General features: G+C 36.0%; 3 protein-coding genes across 3 annotated transcripts in view; all 3 read right to left on the minus strand.

The window, feature by feature from the left end:
- Nucleotides 1-10,280, minus strand: part of LOC131795874 (uncharacterized) — a 32,733-nt gene extending 22,453 nt beyond the window's left edge. Inside the window, exon 1 of the mRNA XM_066159595.1 lies at nucleotides 10,068-10,280. The gene's annotated coding sequence lies outside the window, so the exon portion shown is untranslated. The remainder of the gene's footprint in view (nucleotides 1-10,067) is intronic.
- Nucleotides 1-15,997, minus strand: part of LOC131799926 (uncharacterized) — a 61,349-nt gene that overhangs the window by 14,239 nt on the left and 31,113 nt on the right. The window contains exons 4-6 of the mRNA XM_066159576.1: nucleotides 4,448-5,654; nucleotides 3,238-3,500; nucleotides 2,432-2,699 (exon numbers count right to left, since the gene is read on the minus strand). Of these exons, the coding sequence (XP_066015673.1) occupies nucleotides 2,432-2,699; nucleotides 3,238-3,500; nucleotides 4,448-5,654 (1,738 nt within the window). The remainder of the gene's footprint in view (nucleotides 1-2,431; nucleotides 2,700-3,237; nucleotides 3,501-4,447; nucleotides 5,655-15,997) is intronic.
- Nucleotides 10,523-15,832, minus strand: LOC136277459 (solute carrier family 4 member 11-like). The gene is made up of 5 exons (XM_066159597.1): nucleotides 15,492-15,832; nucleotides 13,773-13,861; nucleotides 12,853-13,048; nucleotides 12,209-12,379; nucleotides 10,523-11,651 (listed from the first exon to the last, which is right to left on the minus strand). The coding sequence occupies exons 3-5, from the start codon at nucleotides 12,897-12,899 to the stop codon at nucleotides 11,588-11,590; spliced, it is 282 nt and encodes a 93-aa protein (XP_066015694.1). The 5' UTR covers nucleotides 12,900-13,048; nucleotides 13,773-13,861; nucleotides 15,492-15,832; the 3' UTR covers nucleotides 10,523-11,587.

Here is a 15,997-nt window from a genome sequence, read left to right on the forward strand (position 1 = left end):
TAAGAAATAAACAAGCCGTGATGAGTTGTCCATACCGAGAAATACAGTACTAACGTACTAAGAAATAAACAAGCCGTGATGAGTTGTCCGTACCGAGTACTACAGTACTAACGTACTAAGAAATAAACAAGCCGTGATGAGTTGTCCGTACCGAGTACTACAGTACTAACATACTAAGAAATAAACAAGCCGTGATGAGTTGTCCGTACCGAGTAATACAGTACTAACGTACTAAGAAATAACCAAGCCGTGATGAGTTGTCCGATCGAGTACTACAGTACTAACGTACTAAGAAAAATAAACAAGCCGTGATGAGTTGTCCGTACTAAGTACTAAGGTACTAACGTACTAAGAAGTAAACATGCCGTGGTGAGTGTCTGTACCGAGTACTAGGGTACTAAGGCACTAAACAAATGAAGAACACGCCGTGATGAGTTATCCGTACCGAGTTCTAAAGTACTCACGTGCTAAACAAATGAACATGCCGTGGTGAGTGTGAGTGGTAACTGTCCTAATCGAAGTTTCTCCGTACTCTCCGAGACGAATGAAACAGAAAATGTTCGAGTCTGACACCACACTTTATTACCCCTCTCTTAGGATAAAAACGATTAGTGTATAAAACATCTCGACTTTATCTCGTTTAAGGTAATATATTCAAGCTAGTTACTTGATAAATAAGACTTCGTTTAAATGGCAATTTTTTTAATGCTGACCTCGAAAAACCGAATCGTTACACGATTTAAAAGTCATCTAGAAAAGACCCCTGAGGTTCTGAATTATAAAAGAACAAGGAACTAAACATTTTTATGAAATATTAATTTGAGAGGAAGATAGTGCCGATAATTTTAACATGGTTCGAGGCTGATCCCTTTTCCCAAAAAGATACCTTTTCAAACAGAAAGAGATACTTGTTGACAGACAATAACTATTCTAAATAAGTAGGAGTGGACGTTACTTTCGGGGGAAAATGGGTATGGGAGTGCAGTGTCTCGGAGAAGATGATGTGATCTCATTCTTATTCCGTGTGGTAAATTAGAAGTTGCGAAACGATAATTTTGCCCAACTGTCCGGGACCCGAAATTGATCAAATTCTGAGGAATTAGCTTCATTCATAGCAAATAGTTGCCTCAGCATTCTCTCCATTCACTTCAATGGGTTCCATAATCAATAAAAAGTAGAAAACTTCAATAAGACACTTGTTTACGCGTATCATAGTGATTATGTCTTTTTTTTCTAAGCTTGAGCGAGCAAATGATAGGAATGAGTCGAATCATGGTCCAGTTACTAGAGTCTGTTGTTTCATGAATTGTACCGTTCGAGGATGTTGCTCTCCAACTCTTTAGGCGGCTAACTTTGCGATTGCACTATTCGTGTGAACGCGTGTTTTATTAGCCATGCTTTTCATTATAAATACCTGCGAACCAAAAAATTCTAATATTTTGGTTCTTTTGACAATCATGTGATAGCTCTTAGCAGTAAAGCAGAAACGAGGTAAAGTATTCCAACATAACTCATGGCCATTTTTTGGTTCTTTCAAAAATATAGAAAAAATCTAAACAATATTCAGTGACACCAAATAGCTTCTACTAAAGTTGCGCAGCGCTTCATTGTAAGATATCACTTCGGATTATAAAATTCCTGGTCGAAATGGGTACTGCAAATGCATACTTAGAGGATACAAAAACGAAACGCAGAAGCTAGCTCAATGGGTTAAACTGGTCGAAATGGTCAAACAAGCTGAACTGGTTCAACGGCTTACAATGGTCAAACTAGTTGAAATGGCTCACACCGACAAAACGCATAAACTAGCTTATTGGTCAAACGAACTGAAATGGTTCGTGTTTAATAATAAAGGTCATACTACCTGAAATAAATCAATATAAATCAGTGGCAAGGAGATCACGCTTGATTGTCTTAGTAGTAGTGGAGGAACCACATATATCATTAGAATATACTGAATTTCTAATGTAAAATAAGTTCTCATAGACTTAATAAATTAAAATTTGATATTGGTAAAATCAAGTAAGATCCTTATGTCAACTTTTCAAATCAGACTCTGCCATTAGTTCCCTTCTCTTACATGACATAACTCTTTGTGTCAAGAAAAAAGTTGTTACGAATGACAAATGCAACTATTGCAATCTACATTCATAAAAAGAAAGGACCAGAGAAGAAAGAAAAGTTCTCAACAGTAAATATCACAAGACCAGTGAAATGGGTAAACAAAACAAACAGTACATTTACAAGCTACAGAGGTCCGTTCACGTCACAGATAAATCAAAACAGTCAGTTCTGCAAGCTTTTATGAGCTTATAACTGTATAGGAGTTAAATACACTTGCAGAGTGCACTCAGTTATAATATTTAGAATATCTCCTTTGCAAATTTCATAGACAGGCCAATTTTTAAATGTGTTATGTTCTGAGCTTTACCTTGTAAGGGCTGAAGGCTGATGTAGTGTACTTCATGGACATGTCCCAGTACAAGATGTTTGCTTTGGTCAAATGGACAATCTGGGTTGATAATTACCTCAGTATGGCCTGGAAGACCACTAATCACATGAATGGCTATTTTATAACAGTTTGCTGCCGCCCAGAGAATCAAATGATCACCCCAAGTGCCATCTTGTTCCATGTCTGTTAAGTAACCACCCCATGTTGTGTGTCTATCAACAAAGTGAAACAGATCTGTTCCATCCACCTTTAAGAGAAAGTCCAACAAGATAACATGTAATATTGATAGTAATCAAGCAACTTGTAATGACTCAATATGGTAATATTTTCATATAATAAGTATTAACTTCAAAAGTATTCAAAGATAAATACAAGACTCTTTAGTTGCTAGTCTCAATAGTCTTTAATATTACTCCCTGTATATGTTGGATTGAGTAATTTTACAACTAACATCATATCTTATCTTTAAAATTAAGGATTAATTTAAATGCATGATTATAAACAAGTTCATCAGCATTACACTACCCACAGTTGTTCTAAAATAACATAGCAATAAGTCAAAACAAGAAAGAAAGACATTGTAATGATACAAAGACAAGTTGTCCTTTTCAACTGTGTCAACTTCAACTTCACATATTACCACAGTACACACACTGTTTTTTACTCCTGATCAAAGCCTTGAAAATGTTATAATAATAATTCCTCACATTTAACTTTAACGTGGAGCAGAAGATACATTTGTAGTATCTGTCCTAGACATTACATGTACTTTACCAAATACTAACCTGTTTTGGGTGCTCTCTTAGATACTGAACTAAGGAACGCCTTAATTCAAAATGATTGATCTTTACTCTTTTGACAGTCTCCAGTTGCTCTGACAAGGCATAGAACATACAATTTCCTGACCCTAAATTGTCAGAAATTCTATAGCCCTTTTCTGAAGCAATCTTCTTTAAGTTTGAGAGTGGGTCTGTGTTGCTGCTTATCTTATATCTACCAGCATTCTGTTGCCACTGCTGAAGATCATGGATGACTTGTTCACTCCCACCTTAAAGAAAAACAACTTAATGATCATTACTTTATTCTTATACATGTACGTGACAGGTTGCTGACAAAAGCACAGCATGTGGCTTAAGAAGAAAACAGAAAAAACTACATGGGTTGAGGATTGAGTATTTGGAAGCAGAGGAAACCACAGTTCTCAAAGCTTAAGATATCTTTTGAGAATTTGTTGCAAAATGATAGTGTGACGACAAAGGTATACTAAGTAAGGTCAACTACAAAAGGGTTTCAATAAAAGGGGTAAGTTTCTGAACAACTTTGGTGCTGCATTGGTGGAAGAGTATGAGAGGGTAGTTATAAGTTTTATCAAATGAGTTGATAACGTAAAACCGCCACCATATAGAGTTTTAAAGCTGACGTTTTGAGCATTAGCTCCGCTCTCACAAAGGGCTAATGCTTGAAATGTCAGCTCTTCAAAACCCTTTATGGTGGCCATTGTACATTCTCAACTCAGTTTGTACTGCTAAATTACCCAACAAGAGGATTTGCCTGTTTTAAGCATCATTCACACAAAAGACTTGGCATGGAACTTTGACTCTGCTATACTAATCCTTCAGTATTTTTTTAATCTAAAAAAGTCAATCTAAAAAAAGACACCAACCAATTTGACCATATTTGTTCAACCTTCAACAGTACCTGCTTTACATGTATGTCTTGAGTAAAATAACTACAGAAAGTATTCTCTGTGCAAATGCACTTTACCAAGTCCATATTTCAAAACTCTTCAACACTGTTCCTAACTTTGTAGGTAAGTAAGTTTACCTTTCCTGAGTATTTATCATTTTAAACTATTTGACTGACAGGTCTATAAAAAAATTATTGTAACCATAGGTCCAAGTTGACTCAAGGCTGATTCAACATTTTACCAGTACACCTGGTTTATCAGTGATTAGACAAGTTAAGGCTGTAAGATTTAAATTTAAGTAAATTTACCACAGATAAGATTCTTCATCTTTATCACAAGACTCTTACAAGGCACCTCCCAGCTATACTTCTCCAAGTACTTTTCACGTAGAAATCTTGACTCTGAAAGTCGCACTTCTCTCTTTTTCTGACGGACATGCTTGATTTCTTTGGCCCAGTCTTTTGGATCTTCAGAGTCTACCACACTCTGTAAGCCAAAAGGAACTTCCTTCAGAGCTTCTCCAAGTCCTGAATTACCACTGACAAGTACAGGCAGACCAGCAGATAGTGCTTTCAGAGCTGTTATTCCAAAACCTTCTGTCCTGGATGGCATTATTGCAAGATCCACTTCACAGAATAAGTCAGCCAACACTTCTCTGCTATCATCAATGCTGCGAACAATAAGCTGATTACGCCTAATGCCATGGTGGAGCAACTTTTCTGCTACAATATCTCCTTTTCCTCCAGCTGCATAGACAAACTTGAGTTGGTAGGTTTCATCTTTCAACTCAGCAATTGCTTTGGCGGTTATGTCATACCCTTTCACATTGAAATCTTCACAACTGTCACCACTTCCAATAACAAGAATACAGAATGTTCTTCTTTCTTCAGTAGCTTGCTCTACTTCCAAAAATTCAGAGAAAATGCTTGGAGTAAGGTCAAAAACACTTTCCTCTTGTTTAACTGGACGAAGGTAACGCTTGTAAGCTTCTGCCAGCTTGGGTCCAATTGTGATAACTTGATCAGCCATTTTACAGAGTTGGATTTCTGTCTCATGCATTTTTTCACTTTCTGAAATGTTTTTGTACATTCCATCCTCTTCAGGAGCAGAATGAACAACTTGGATCCATTTGCAATGACTGAAAATTGGATTTCTCTTAATGAGTGCAGCTGGTCGGCCAAGGTGAACTCCATGACCAATGACACAGTCCATTGTATGGTTTATTGGAGGAAATGACAGGCAAAGAACAGGCTCTACACCAGGAACTGTATCTGCTTCAATGAGCTTCACATTGTGACTTTCAGCACAGCTCTTGTCCTCTCCACTACACTTTGGAAGCAAGATACTAACATCCACATTTGGGTGTTTAGCTAACTGGATGGCCAGCTCTCGGTTGATAGTTGACAAGTCCCCATCAGTTGATGATCTCCACTCACTACTTAGCAAAGTGACTTTCAGTGTCCTACTTTCCTGGTCTTCCTGTGATTTAGAGGCTACACTAGGAATGGTGGAATCCTACAACAACAAAACAAGAATGGTATTGACAATAAACTGTAAAACAATAATAAATCACAATAATGGATGTCCACCTGATATGAAATGTCAATTCTTTTGTAAACTTGCAGTTGAGTTTTATCCTATACCAAAAAGTCAGATACATGTAGATTGAGACAATTTAAACCAGGAAAATGATAAGTTTCTTTAGAGATCTATACTGTCACTGTCACTGATAACAACCATTACAGTTACAAGGAAAGTGAAAATTATCCTTAGAGGGTCTTCCTCTTCAACTCACTTTGAAATTGGAACATGTAGTTTCATTTAAGACATTTATGTGGAAAAATAGGGCAATAAATGAATTTTTTTGGTCAAAATCAAAGGTTGGTATTTGCAATAGAGTAAGATTCCTTTTACTACCTTTTGTAGCCTTGACATCACAGGAAGCTTTTAATTTTGAAAAATTATGCTGGAAAAAAACAATACAAAATGTGAGTTCAATAAGTCTATTTGAGCTTTCTATTTCCTCTAGGAGTGTTGTTGAGACCACCTAAGGCAGTACTGGAGGCTAACTTGACCTTTTTAGTAAGCCTTCATTTTCTCATATATTTAGGATCATGGTTCAAGTTGCCTATTTGCAAAATGTGACAATTGGAAAACGGCCCATTTTCAAAATGAGAAGTTTTTTTTTCCAAAGACAAATCTTGCAGCAAATAGAGATAAGATCCTGTTCTAATGGAGTTTGCTGTTCATGAGGTATTTCCTTCAGATGACATTTCTGACACATCCTTTTCCTAGTAAGTAACAACCTGATAATGAAAAACAAAGTGCTATCTTATCCTAAATTGAACTCAGGAAAAAGCTCTATTGCAGCTGACTACTTACACTTTCCAAGCAACGAAAACACAAACATACTTTTTTTTAGCCTTTTATTCTAAGAGTTTTGATGATATTTCAAATTTTTGGAATGCATGCAACCAGAAGCAAGCCAATGAAAATTTTCAAAATGAGAAGGTATGGGATCATAAAATTGTCAAAATTGAATATTACTTGGCAGACTGCTCTGAAAAATTTTTATCACCATCATCTTTGTGCATGTGCCAAACCATTTTGAGTAGTATTAAAAATTGGCCTAGATTTAGAGAAGTTTTTTCTCCAAAATGGCTTTTGAAACACACCCCCTAATTCCATGAAATTCCACAAATTCCATGGCACTGAGCAAAATAAAAGTTTTCCCTCAGATTATGAGTAGAATCATATATCCCATGTAACAATTTCAAGTCATTCCAACTAATGTGTCTGTAAATATTTCTTTTAATGGTTTGAGACAACTTTACTGAATTTAGTGTCCAGTCCCACTTTAATTTGGTACTGAAAATGTACCTCAAAGTAGGCAATGAACAATGAATTTATTTCCTCTCAAAAACAGACAATTGACAACAGTTTTAATGATATCAGAACATACCAATAGCAAGTCATCTGACCACCACCCTCTTCATACATCCTAAACAGATAGAAAACAATAAAAGAAAGAATATAATGTTTAAGTACAGCACCTATTCTGCATTTGGAAAGGCATGTTATAAAAGTCAGAGGTTAGGGACAGAGAGCCATTTAAATAAGATCATTTAATAATCATTAAATAAGTTCATTTTGACCTGTGGATGAACTTCATTTACAGAAATGATCCTTAAAGGTACTACATTGTAATTTAACCATTTAACTTCCAACATCTGATTATTAATTCTTCCCTGTAGCTACTACACATTTCCTTGCAAATTAGTGACAAGAATTTGGTGTTAGATCAAGATAACAGTTTCTACCTGATAAGACTGTGTATTCTCATTACCTGTTTGCTGGATAATATATGCATTATATTGGGAAAAGTTACAAGTTAGTCACTTCTGGGAGTTAAAGGGTTTAGCAATACTCTGAATGAACTTGAGTTCTTCCTTGTAACCTATACTGACCGAGCCTTCTTTTCAAAGTATTCACTTTGATAGAAATACCATGATATTTTACCAAAACACAGATGATGGTCAAAATCCTCTTTTAAAGCAATGCTCTATAACAAATTTCTCATCTGCTGAAGTATCTACCTCTTTTTAGTGTGTCATTACTCATTATTCTCCAATTCTCTTCCACACTTATGACAGAAAATCAAACTGAATATTCCTTGGCCTGTTTCTCACAAAAGCTATGACACCCTTAAATGTTATTCAAATGGTTTCTCTCTGAGGGGACATGACCTTTCTAATAGTACCCTGGTTCCAAACAAGATACATAAAAGACTCGCCTAGATATCACAGTGCTGTGGTAAGGAACACTGTTTGCTACTATGAATAAGAAGTTGGACACTCAAGTCTCAATAATCTGAAAAAAAAACTTTCTGCTTCTAATGTTCACCTTATACATACCAATTTTCTTAATACTCTGAAGTTATGATATATACCATTTTCTATTTTCAAATTCAAATTATCTTTCTATAAAGTTTAGTTTTTCTTTTCTCTTCACACAACCCCACAAGATTGCAGCTTAAAATATTATCGTTTATAAATAAAGGTCATCTATCTATCTATCTATCTCATGCTTGTCTATCATTTTGAACTGCAGCAAAGTCAGTAATGCATTGATCAATTTGAAGTTTCAACATCCTGTTCACCCTCCTAATAACCCCCCCAATTATTTGCACTTTTGAAAACTTCATACTGTTAAAACACCTCCATATTAATTAATAAAACATGTCTACTTTGCTGGAAAGACTAAATGGTTCTGGTTCAAATTCCTTACCCCACCCAGACAAGATTCAAATTCCCCAACTCCCCAGGAGAGGAAAAAAAACCCTTTTCAGCCTGTTTTAGGTCAACAAGAAACTGGGAATCTGTTTTATACCAACCAACCCAATGACATAATAGAATTCTAAAACTAAGAGACATATCACTTTATTTATGGAGTGGTTGGCCACTAACATCCATAGAGGCTGGATCATTTTAAAAAGTTATTAAGTGATTTCAGACAAGTTCCCAGAGCTGATGTTTACGAATTCAATCCAAAGTAACTCAAATCAGCAATGTGAAAGGTGTGCATTTAATACACTTAACAACATAAAACAGGCATTGAACATGTTTGAGAGAAAGTTACATCATGAAAAACCTCCTCTCATCAATCCTTGAAAGTAATGCTACAAAGTGCATGATTACATGAGTTGATTGAGCCAAAACATATTTACATATGTTTGCCTTATCTATTGAGTTAGTAGTGAGAAAAGATTTCTCACATGAGCCCTTCCAAAATTCTGAGCGACACATAAATAGCAACCAGGGCACTTCCTCAAGAACCCTTTACACCCTAACATCAGTAAGCATATTCTCCATACTATTCTCTATACATTTCCTAGGGTGCTGACAAGGAGAATTTGTTTAACGACCAAGAGCTTCTTTCGCTGGTGGTCATTTTCTTTATTCTCATGACCTTAATGTGTGATTCAGGGATGATATTGTAAGGAGAATTTAGATGCTAGTCACCCTTAGGGGTTAAAGGATCAAGGCAGGAAGAGAGAAAGGACCCTAGGAACAAAGCTGGGTCTTTCATTCCTGTAAAGGGATCTAATCACAATTTTTGATATGATGGTTTATTCTAGATATTTTGGTTTGAAAGCAATCTAGGAATTATGTTTGTTAGTGTAAGTCAGAGATTTATCAGCTAAAAAAACACCGAGCAAAAACTTCAAAGATGAAACGGAGGCAAGGGAACAGGAGGGAAGCGGAGGGTTCCATTGCTTCCGTTTTACCTTCGCACGGGGGAGGATACAGCTCAGGGTATGTCTAAAATGAGATGCAAATTTAAATTTGAAACACATTTCTCATGCGTGGATTAGTAAGCATTTCGACTGAACGAAATTCCACAATACTAAAATTAAAGTGTTCCACATACGACGGCTAATCCATCAGTTATTCAGACAAGTGGATCGAAAACGTACACAATCCATGGTATCACGTTTTTAGGTACCATCTCGCTTACAACACCTCACATTTGTGAAGACATGCAATGCAACGAAGGCACAGACAATGCAAATCCAGGGACGAAGAGCACATTTTTTAACGCACACTTTTAACGAACTTTAAATTAGGAAAGTTTAACAAAATTAGATACATCCCTAATTGAACGGACTTCTTCGGTAGAAGCAACCTTGAGTTGGCAAAGAAGAAGAGCTTTACGCGAGTTTCCAGCGACGCAAACGTTGCAAACTCAGCACATTTGTAAGGCGCCACGAACGCTGGAATCTTAGATTTCAAATTTGCATGTTTTCTCACGCTAAATAGCTCAAGGACAACCTACACATTTGAAGATAACATTAGGGCATCTTTATATATGAAAGTGGTAACGAACAGGTCCCGAAACGTACTCGAAAGTACTTCCTCAATCGAATACCTTTGATCACTGAAGCACTTGTAGACTTGATTATTGCCACTGGTTTCTGCTGCCAAAAGCCTCTAAAAGGATTGATCACAAACTTCGCCGGTGAACCAATCACTTGAAGACATGATTACGAGATGAAAAATATTAAACTCAGCCCATGATTGACACAAACGCTCCCTCGCGAGGAAGTTAACTCAGTCAAAGATAAACATTCCGCATTGATTGGAAGGGAAAATATATGGCATTGGGTGTGGGTAGTTCTAAATTACTTTAGTCACATGATTGATTAATTTACCCGCAGTAGTGCGGACGGTGGACTACGGGACGGTGGATTAGGAAGTATGTCCAACAACGTCCTTTGTGGGTTAAAGGGGAACGATACTGGCATACAGTTAAATGATAACCTTTATATACCGACACTTATCCGATAATATTACAACAAAATGAAACAGACATAATAAATCCTTTACAATTCATAATAAACTGTTGCTGGAAGGAGGTACATCTCTTTATTGTTTATACCCTTTTATATCTCTAATAATCTTTCTAACTGATGATTTAAGTAAAGTTTCATTTACAAAATTTGACACAAACTTGTTGCCATTTCACTACTTACATTACCAAAGGCTTACTAACCTTAAATTTTTTTAAATCAACTTTTTAGAATATGGCTTTTTAATTTTAAACTAAACCCAAACACTAAACAGATCTGCATGTAGCAGAATTCATACACTATATGTACAAAATTCTTGAATTGAATTTCATTCAAGTAATACAAAAAAATGCAGAAATACACATTCAAATACATTTGTAAGTCAATAGATGAGAAATTATTGAAAAAAACTCCCTCTTTTTCTTCAAAAAAGTGGTGCTGGCAAACAATCTACTTTCCCATTTGTGATCAAAATATTTTGTTAGAAGAAAGAAGAGACTCAAAGGAGACTTTTTTCCAAGCAACTTGCAAGGAATGTCATCAAAAAAATTTAACTAAATTATGTTAAGACCTGAACAGAAAAAAAAAAACTTATAGGTCACCAAATCAAGTTTGATTCATTTCCATATGAAATAAGCACGGAAATAGGTTGACCATATAAAAAAATCTTGAATTCAGGTTCATTAATACTGAAAAATGTCAAAAATAAAAAGTTTCTCCCCCCCTTCAGAAAAAAAATACTCCAATCGACTTGGAAACCCTGATGGTAGAAAATTGTGTAAAAATTGCATTGAGTACAGGGTAATCTAAGGTTCTTTCAAGGATATAGAATGCCTAACATTGGTTAAATCAGTATCCCACTCATGGCTTAGTTGTTTGTTTTAAAAATTACAAATTACAAGCTTAGCTTTTAATTTATAATTGTTAACACAGGCTAAGCTATGAGTGGTTCTATAAGTGTAGCTAAGAAGTTAACTTTTTAAAAAGATTCTATAACATCCAACCTCTATTTGTAGACATACTTTAGATCTACATCCACAGGCTTGAAGAACTATCCTGATTTGTCTCTTTGTATTTAAAAGATTAAATAATTTATTCACTACAAGTGAGCATCTAAAGCCTCAAGATACTCTGAAGAGATCAGTTTGGGAACAAGAAGATGCCTGCAAAGTTAAAATATGATTTCATCAAATTACCCTTAAATGATTACAGCTGCAGTCCTAATTACTAGGGAATAACACAGTACAACATAACCATAGAAGCTTTTCAGGATTTATCTAAACTTTTTTTATCTTTTAGATGGTGTTTATCTTAACGAGCCCCTTTAACACAATGATGGCTTATCTTATCCTGTTCACCATTTGTTAAAATTATCACTACTGCCAAAGTCAGAAAGTGGATGGGGTCTGAATCCTAAAAGGGATATGGCCTATGACCCAGATTTTTTTCCTCAAAAAATTTCTTTCCCGTTCTATGTTCAGCTGTTTCACTCCCAACATCTCATTAGCAACACTCCTTACTGTCTATCATACAATTCTTTTGATGTTAGTTCATAGAATTTAGTATTGGATCAACTAATAAGCCTGTTATTTATTTTTTTTTGCTTTATTTTCAACACTTGTCTGCTTGATATTGTATTTCTATTATAGGGAGAAATTGGTCACTCATGGGAGCTAAAGGCTTAACTGTTAAGGTAACTCAAATTGTACCTTGGTCTTACCTGATGGGCAATATAAACATGAGAAGAACAGGAAACACCATCTTAAGATATGGCAATGGGGCAAATCCAAATCCACATAAAACACCAAGCTGTAAGAACTGCAGAGCAGTGTACAAGTGCATTTTTCTCTTGAGGCACATGCCGAATGTAGTGGTTTGGTGGGTACACAGCCTACAACATTAAACATCTATGAACAAATCTCATATTTTCAGGTCTCTTAGAAATGACAAGAAGTATCAAAACTAATCATTTATAATATGGCAGATTGTAATAACTTATAGTAACGAAATTTAATTTCTTATGGCTTAGGAGCTAATTTAATCAAGTAAAGTAAATTTTGTCTCCAAATCAACATAAAGGTGAACCATGAGAAAGTCCAAAGGGGAAAAACATGATGGATTTTCAGTATTCATACAAGATATGATTACCATGAAAAAGAGACAGTATTTTCATGCACAGGGTTGTGCTCTTCAAACAATTAGCTAGACACTAAATCTCAAAAATCTAGGGCACATAGCTCTGAAAAGCTCTCACTGACAATAACAAAGTTACACCAAGAGGCTCAAATACATTTCACTCATCTGTGACAACTGGACTCTGTTAGGGCACATCCCTGAGACAAAAGAGTTTGATATCCTACCAACCTGTTCTGTGACCAACAGTAAGGCTCTTTCAAACATCTGGTTACCATATAAGGAGGTCATGACCGTAAAAAGAAACAGGCCCTCAAGGACAGGTGTGGGGATTAGTGTGAGAGGAATGGGTAACATCAACAGTGATAATGCAATGAGAGAGCTTGAGAGAAACCCAGTCAGTCTTGTCTCTCTAACTTTGTCAACACTGCAAAAGAAAAAAACAAATTTTTTAAAGCTCAAATAGCCTTAGTCAACCAAGGAAAAGTAAAATATTTCAAATATCCAACAGATAAATTGCCATTTAATTTATGAACTTTTCAAAGCAATTCCTTAAGAAAATAAATTTAAGAACAAATGAGGTCAACTGGCCTTTGAAGTTCTGAGTAGAGCTGCAAAGCAAAATAACTATTAGGTAATCATATTACCCTCTACTCCTTTTTGACATGCCATAGTACAAGTACTTTATCATAATTTTATTAGAATCTCACCACTTTTCTGATTTCTGCAAACAACAATTTCATGCACAATCCACAGGCTTTTAAGGGTTTTCTTACCCCTCTGCTCACAGTTAGTAAAGGTGATCTGACTGGTTGAGATACTCAACAGATATTTTTACTAACAAGCCATTTTTCAGTTTTTGGACATTATTCTGATTGACGTTCAATAGCATTCCAATCACTTTGAACTGACCTACATTAATTCCCTATCTGTTTAATTTTCTGAGTGTAAGATTAGGGAGCTCTAAACCTAAGCTGGTCACTAGTCATTGGTTTTACCCAGCTTACCCACTCACTTCTGTTAATTATTTGCTACTGTATAAAAACAAACTTGATTTGTCATCTTGATTATGAAAAAGGTTCAAAGGAATCTTTAAATGGTTGGGTATATATAGAATTCTCTATCTCTACACTGAAAGATATCAAACTCACATTTCAAACACATGCCCTCTATCTACATGCTCCTCAGTATCTGCCAGTGCCCTGACATGGAATAACAAATGAGGAAGGGCAACATGTACCTATGGCAGGCCAAAAATTGATAGAAAGCCATTGACTACAGCCACAATAAGTAAATCCCAATGGTATGCACTACCATGGGTGATTTTTTTTTTCTCATGAATCGTGATTTGAATTTTTTATTGGTGAATCATGATTAAAGATGTTAAGATCTTTTCATGTCCATGTGAACAAAAATTTTCTTGTTTGAATGTGACCTGTGAACTAAGAGCTGAATTAAATGTGACTGGTGAACCATTTTGTTCTGTTTGATGAATTTCCAGCAATTGTTTTGAAATTGTACGTACTTTTCTTGAACAGTTGTGGTTCATGGTAGGTTTTGATTTGAAAATATAAAAGTCATAAAACCAACCACTGATGGTTCTTGAACAAATAAGATAAGACATTATATTGTCTTTTGTCACATACTACTGGTCATGACTAGAAAAGTGAAATATTAATTCAAGGTGATTCTCTTGAATTTCATGTGAACATGAAAGTTTTGGATAATTATTATTTGAGGCACCTGAAAAATACCCAATATTTTGATGCAATCAAGTTTGACAAAGGGGCACAGGGGACCCTTTAAAACTTTGGCTAATTAGGTAATGAGTAAATCTTGATCAATCAGACCATAATCAGAGATTATTAGACAATCAAGTTCCAAAAGTAATGAACTGATTATCACAGTTTCACTTCAAGCAGTGTTTTTGGAGCAAGAGAAATCAGGCTTTGACAAGACTTCTACTCCTGCCTCCTAAATATTAGTCAATTTTGCTGGCCTGTCAGTGGCATGATAGCAGTATTTTCCTACAGTTTATCTACCCTTCAGTCGGTATAACCAGCCTAGAGACCAGTCATTATTAATTGCCTGGGGGGAAGGGGAATGGAGAATTTTGCAGAGATGATATGATTTTCAGGATAGAATGTCATTGCCAACAGAGTATAAAGGGGTAATATAGACTGGGGAAGGACTGTGGAGGATTTTGTAGTAATCATATAGTTTTCAGGGTGGAATGGAGGAGTGATCAGTCATTGCCAACAGAGTATAAAGGGGTAATATAGAGGGATGAGGGGAGTAAAGGATTTTCAAGGAATCATATGATTTTCAGGGAGGAATAGAGGAGTGGTCAGTCATTGCCAACAGAGTATAATGGGGTTATATAGAGGAGGGGAGAGAGTGGAGGATTTTAGAGGGATCATATGGTTTTCAGGGTGGAATGGAGAGGTGATTTGTCATTGTGAACAGAGTATAAAGGGGTAATATAGAGGGTTGACTACCAATTGATCGCCAATGAGGGGGGGAGGGGAGGGGAATCTTTAAAACACTACAGAGCCTTATGGGGGGGGGGGGTAAATCAGGTAAATTTTATTGTCAACACAACTAAAAACTTCCAACTGCCCAAGAGATAAATAATGGCTAGTACCTAACCAATCAATCTGATCAACTATTATTTGTCAGTCAACATATCAGACTATTCTGTTCACAGACAATGAGACAGTCGAATATTAGAGATTATGTCCATTAAAAGCCAATCTGTCAATGTTCAAGTTGATCGGTCATAAAATTTGTTGGCATAATAAGCTTAGTTTCAAAGTAAAATTTCAATACGTTTCCCTCGGGGAGAAAAAACCCAACACCAATTTACCTACCTGAAGGCATTTGCGAAGTTGATTTGTTTACCAATGAGTATCAATCATAAACAAGCACTCTGGGTTCTCTCTCTCTCTCTGACTCTTCCAGCAGCTGAAAACGTGGAGTAAAATCACCAAGTCCACACCTCCGGCAATTAAACATCCAGAACTTCCAAAAAAAAGTAGCGAAAAATACAAACTAACCGGTGAAAAAACACATTTTGAAACGGTCCGCCATGTTCCATGTTAGGAATGGATTACTGCAAGGAATGCTAGGAGGCAAATACTCTCCTCTTTATGGGTAGGGTCAGTAGCACTAAGAATAACTATGCGATAGGAGATACAGATCGTTATTAATGAAAGGTTTTATTTTTCATGGCGATTTTTGCAAGACTAGGAGCCTATCAATAGGCTTCTGAGAAGACCTTGGATTTTTATCATGATTAAGAAAGGGGGGGGGGAGGGGGGAGAGAAAGGGAAATCTTTTTCTTCAGTTTCTTTCCCAGGCCCTCCCCAGTGTACAC

The sequence above is a fragment of the Pocillopora verrucosa genome, chromosome 12 (assembly GCF_036669915.1).
Source record: "Pocillopora verrucosa isolate sample1 chromosome 12, ASM3666991v2, whole genome shotgun sequence".
Taxonomy (NCBI): domain Eukaryota; kingdom Metazoa; phylum Cnidaria; class Anthozoa; order Scleractinia; family Pocilloporidae; genus Pocillopora; species Pocillopora verrucosa.

What these genes read in the sequence shown, in the direction of transcription:
- LOC136277459 (XM_066159597.1), bottom strand. Translation starts at nt 12,899, where the DNA reads ATGGTAACCAGATGTTTGAAAGAGCCTTACTGTTGGTCACAGAACAG. An exon ending in TACTGTTGGTCACAGAACAG is followed by an intron (nt 12,380 to 12,852) that starts GTTGGTAGGATA and finishes TTAATGTTGTAG; the next exon opens with GCTGTGTACCCACCAAACCA. An exon ending in ATGTTTATATTGCCCATCAG is followed by an intron (nt 11,652 to 12,208) that starts GTAAGACCAAGG and finishes TTAACTTTGCAG; the next exon opens with GCATCTTCTTGTTCCCAAAC.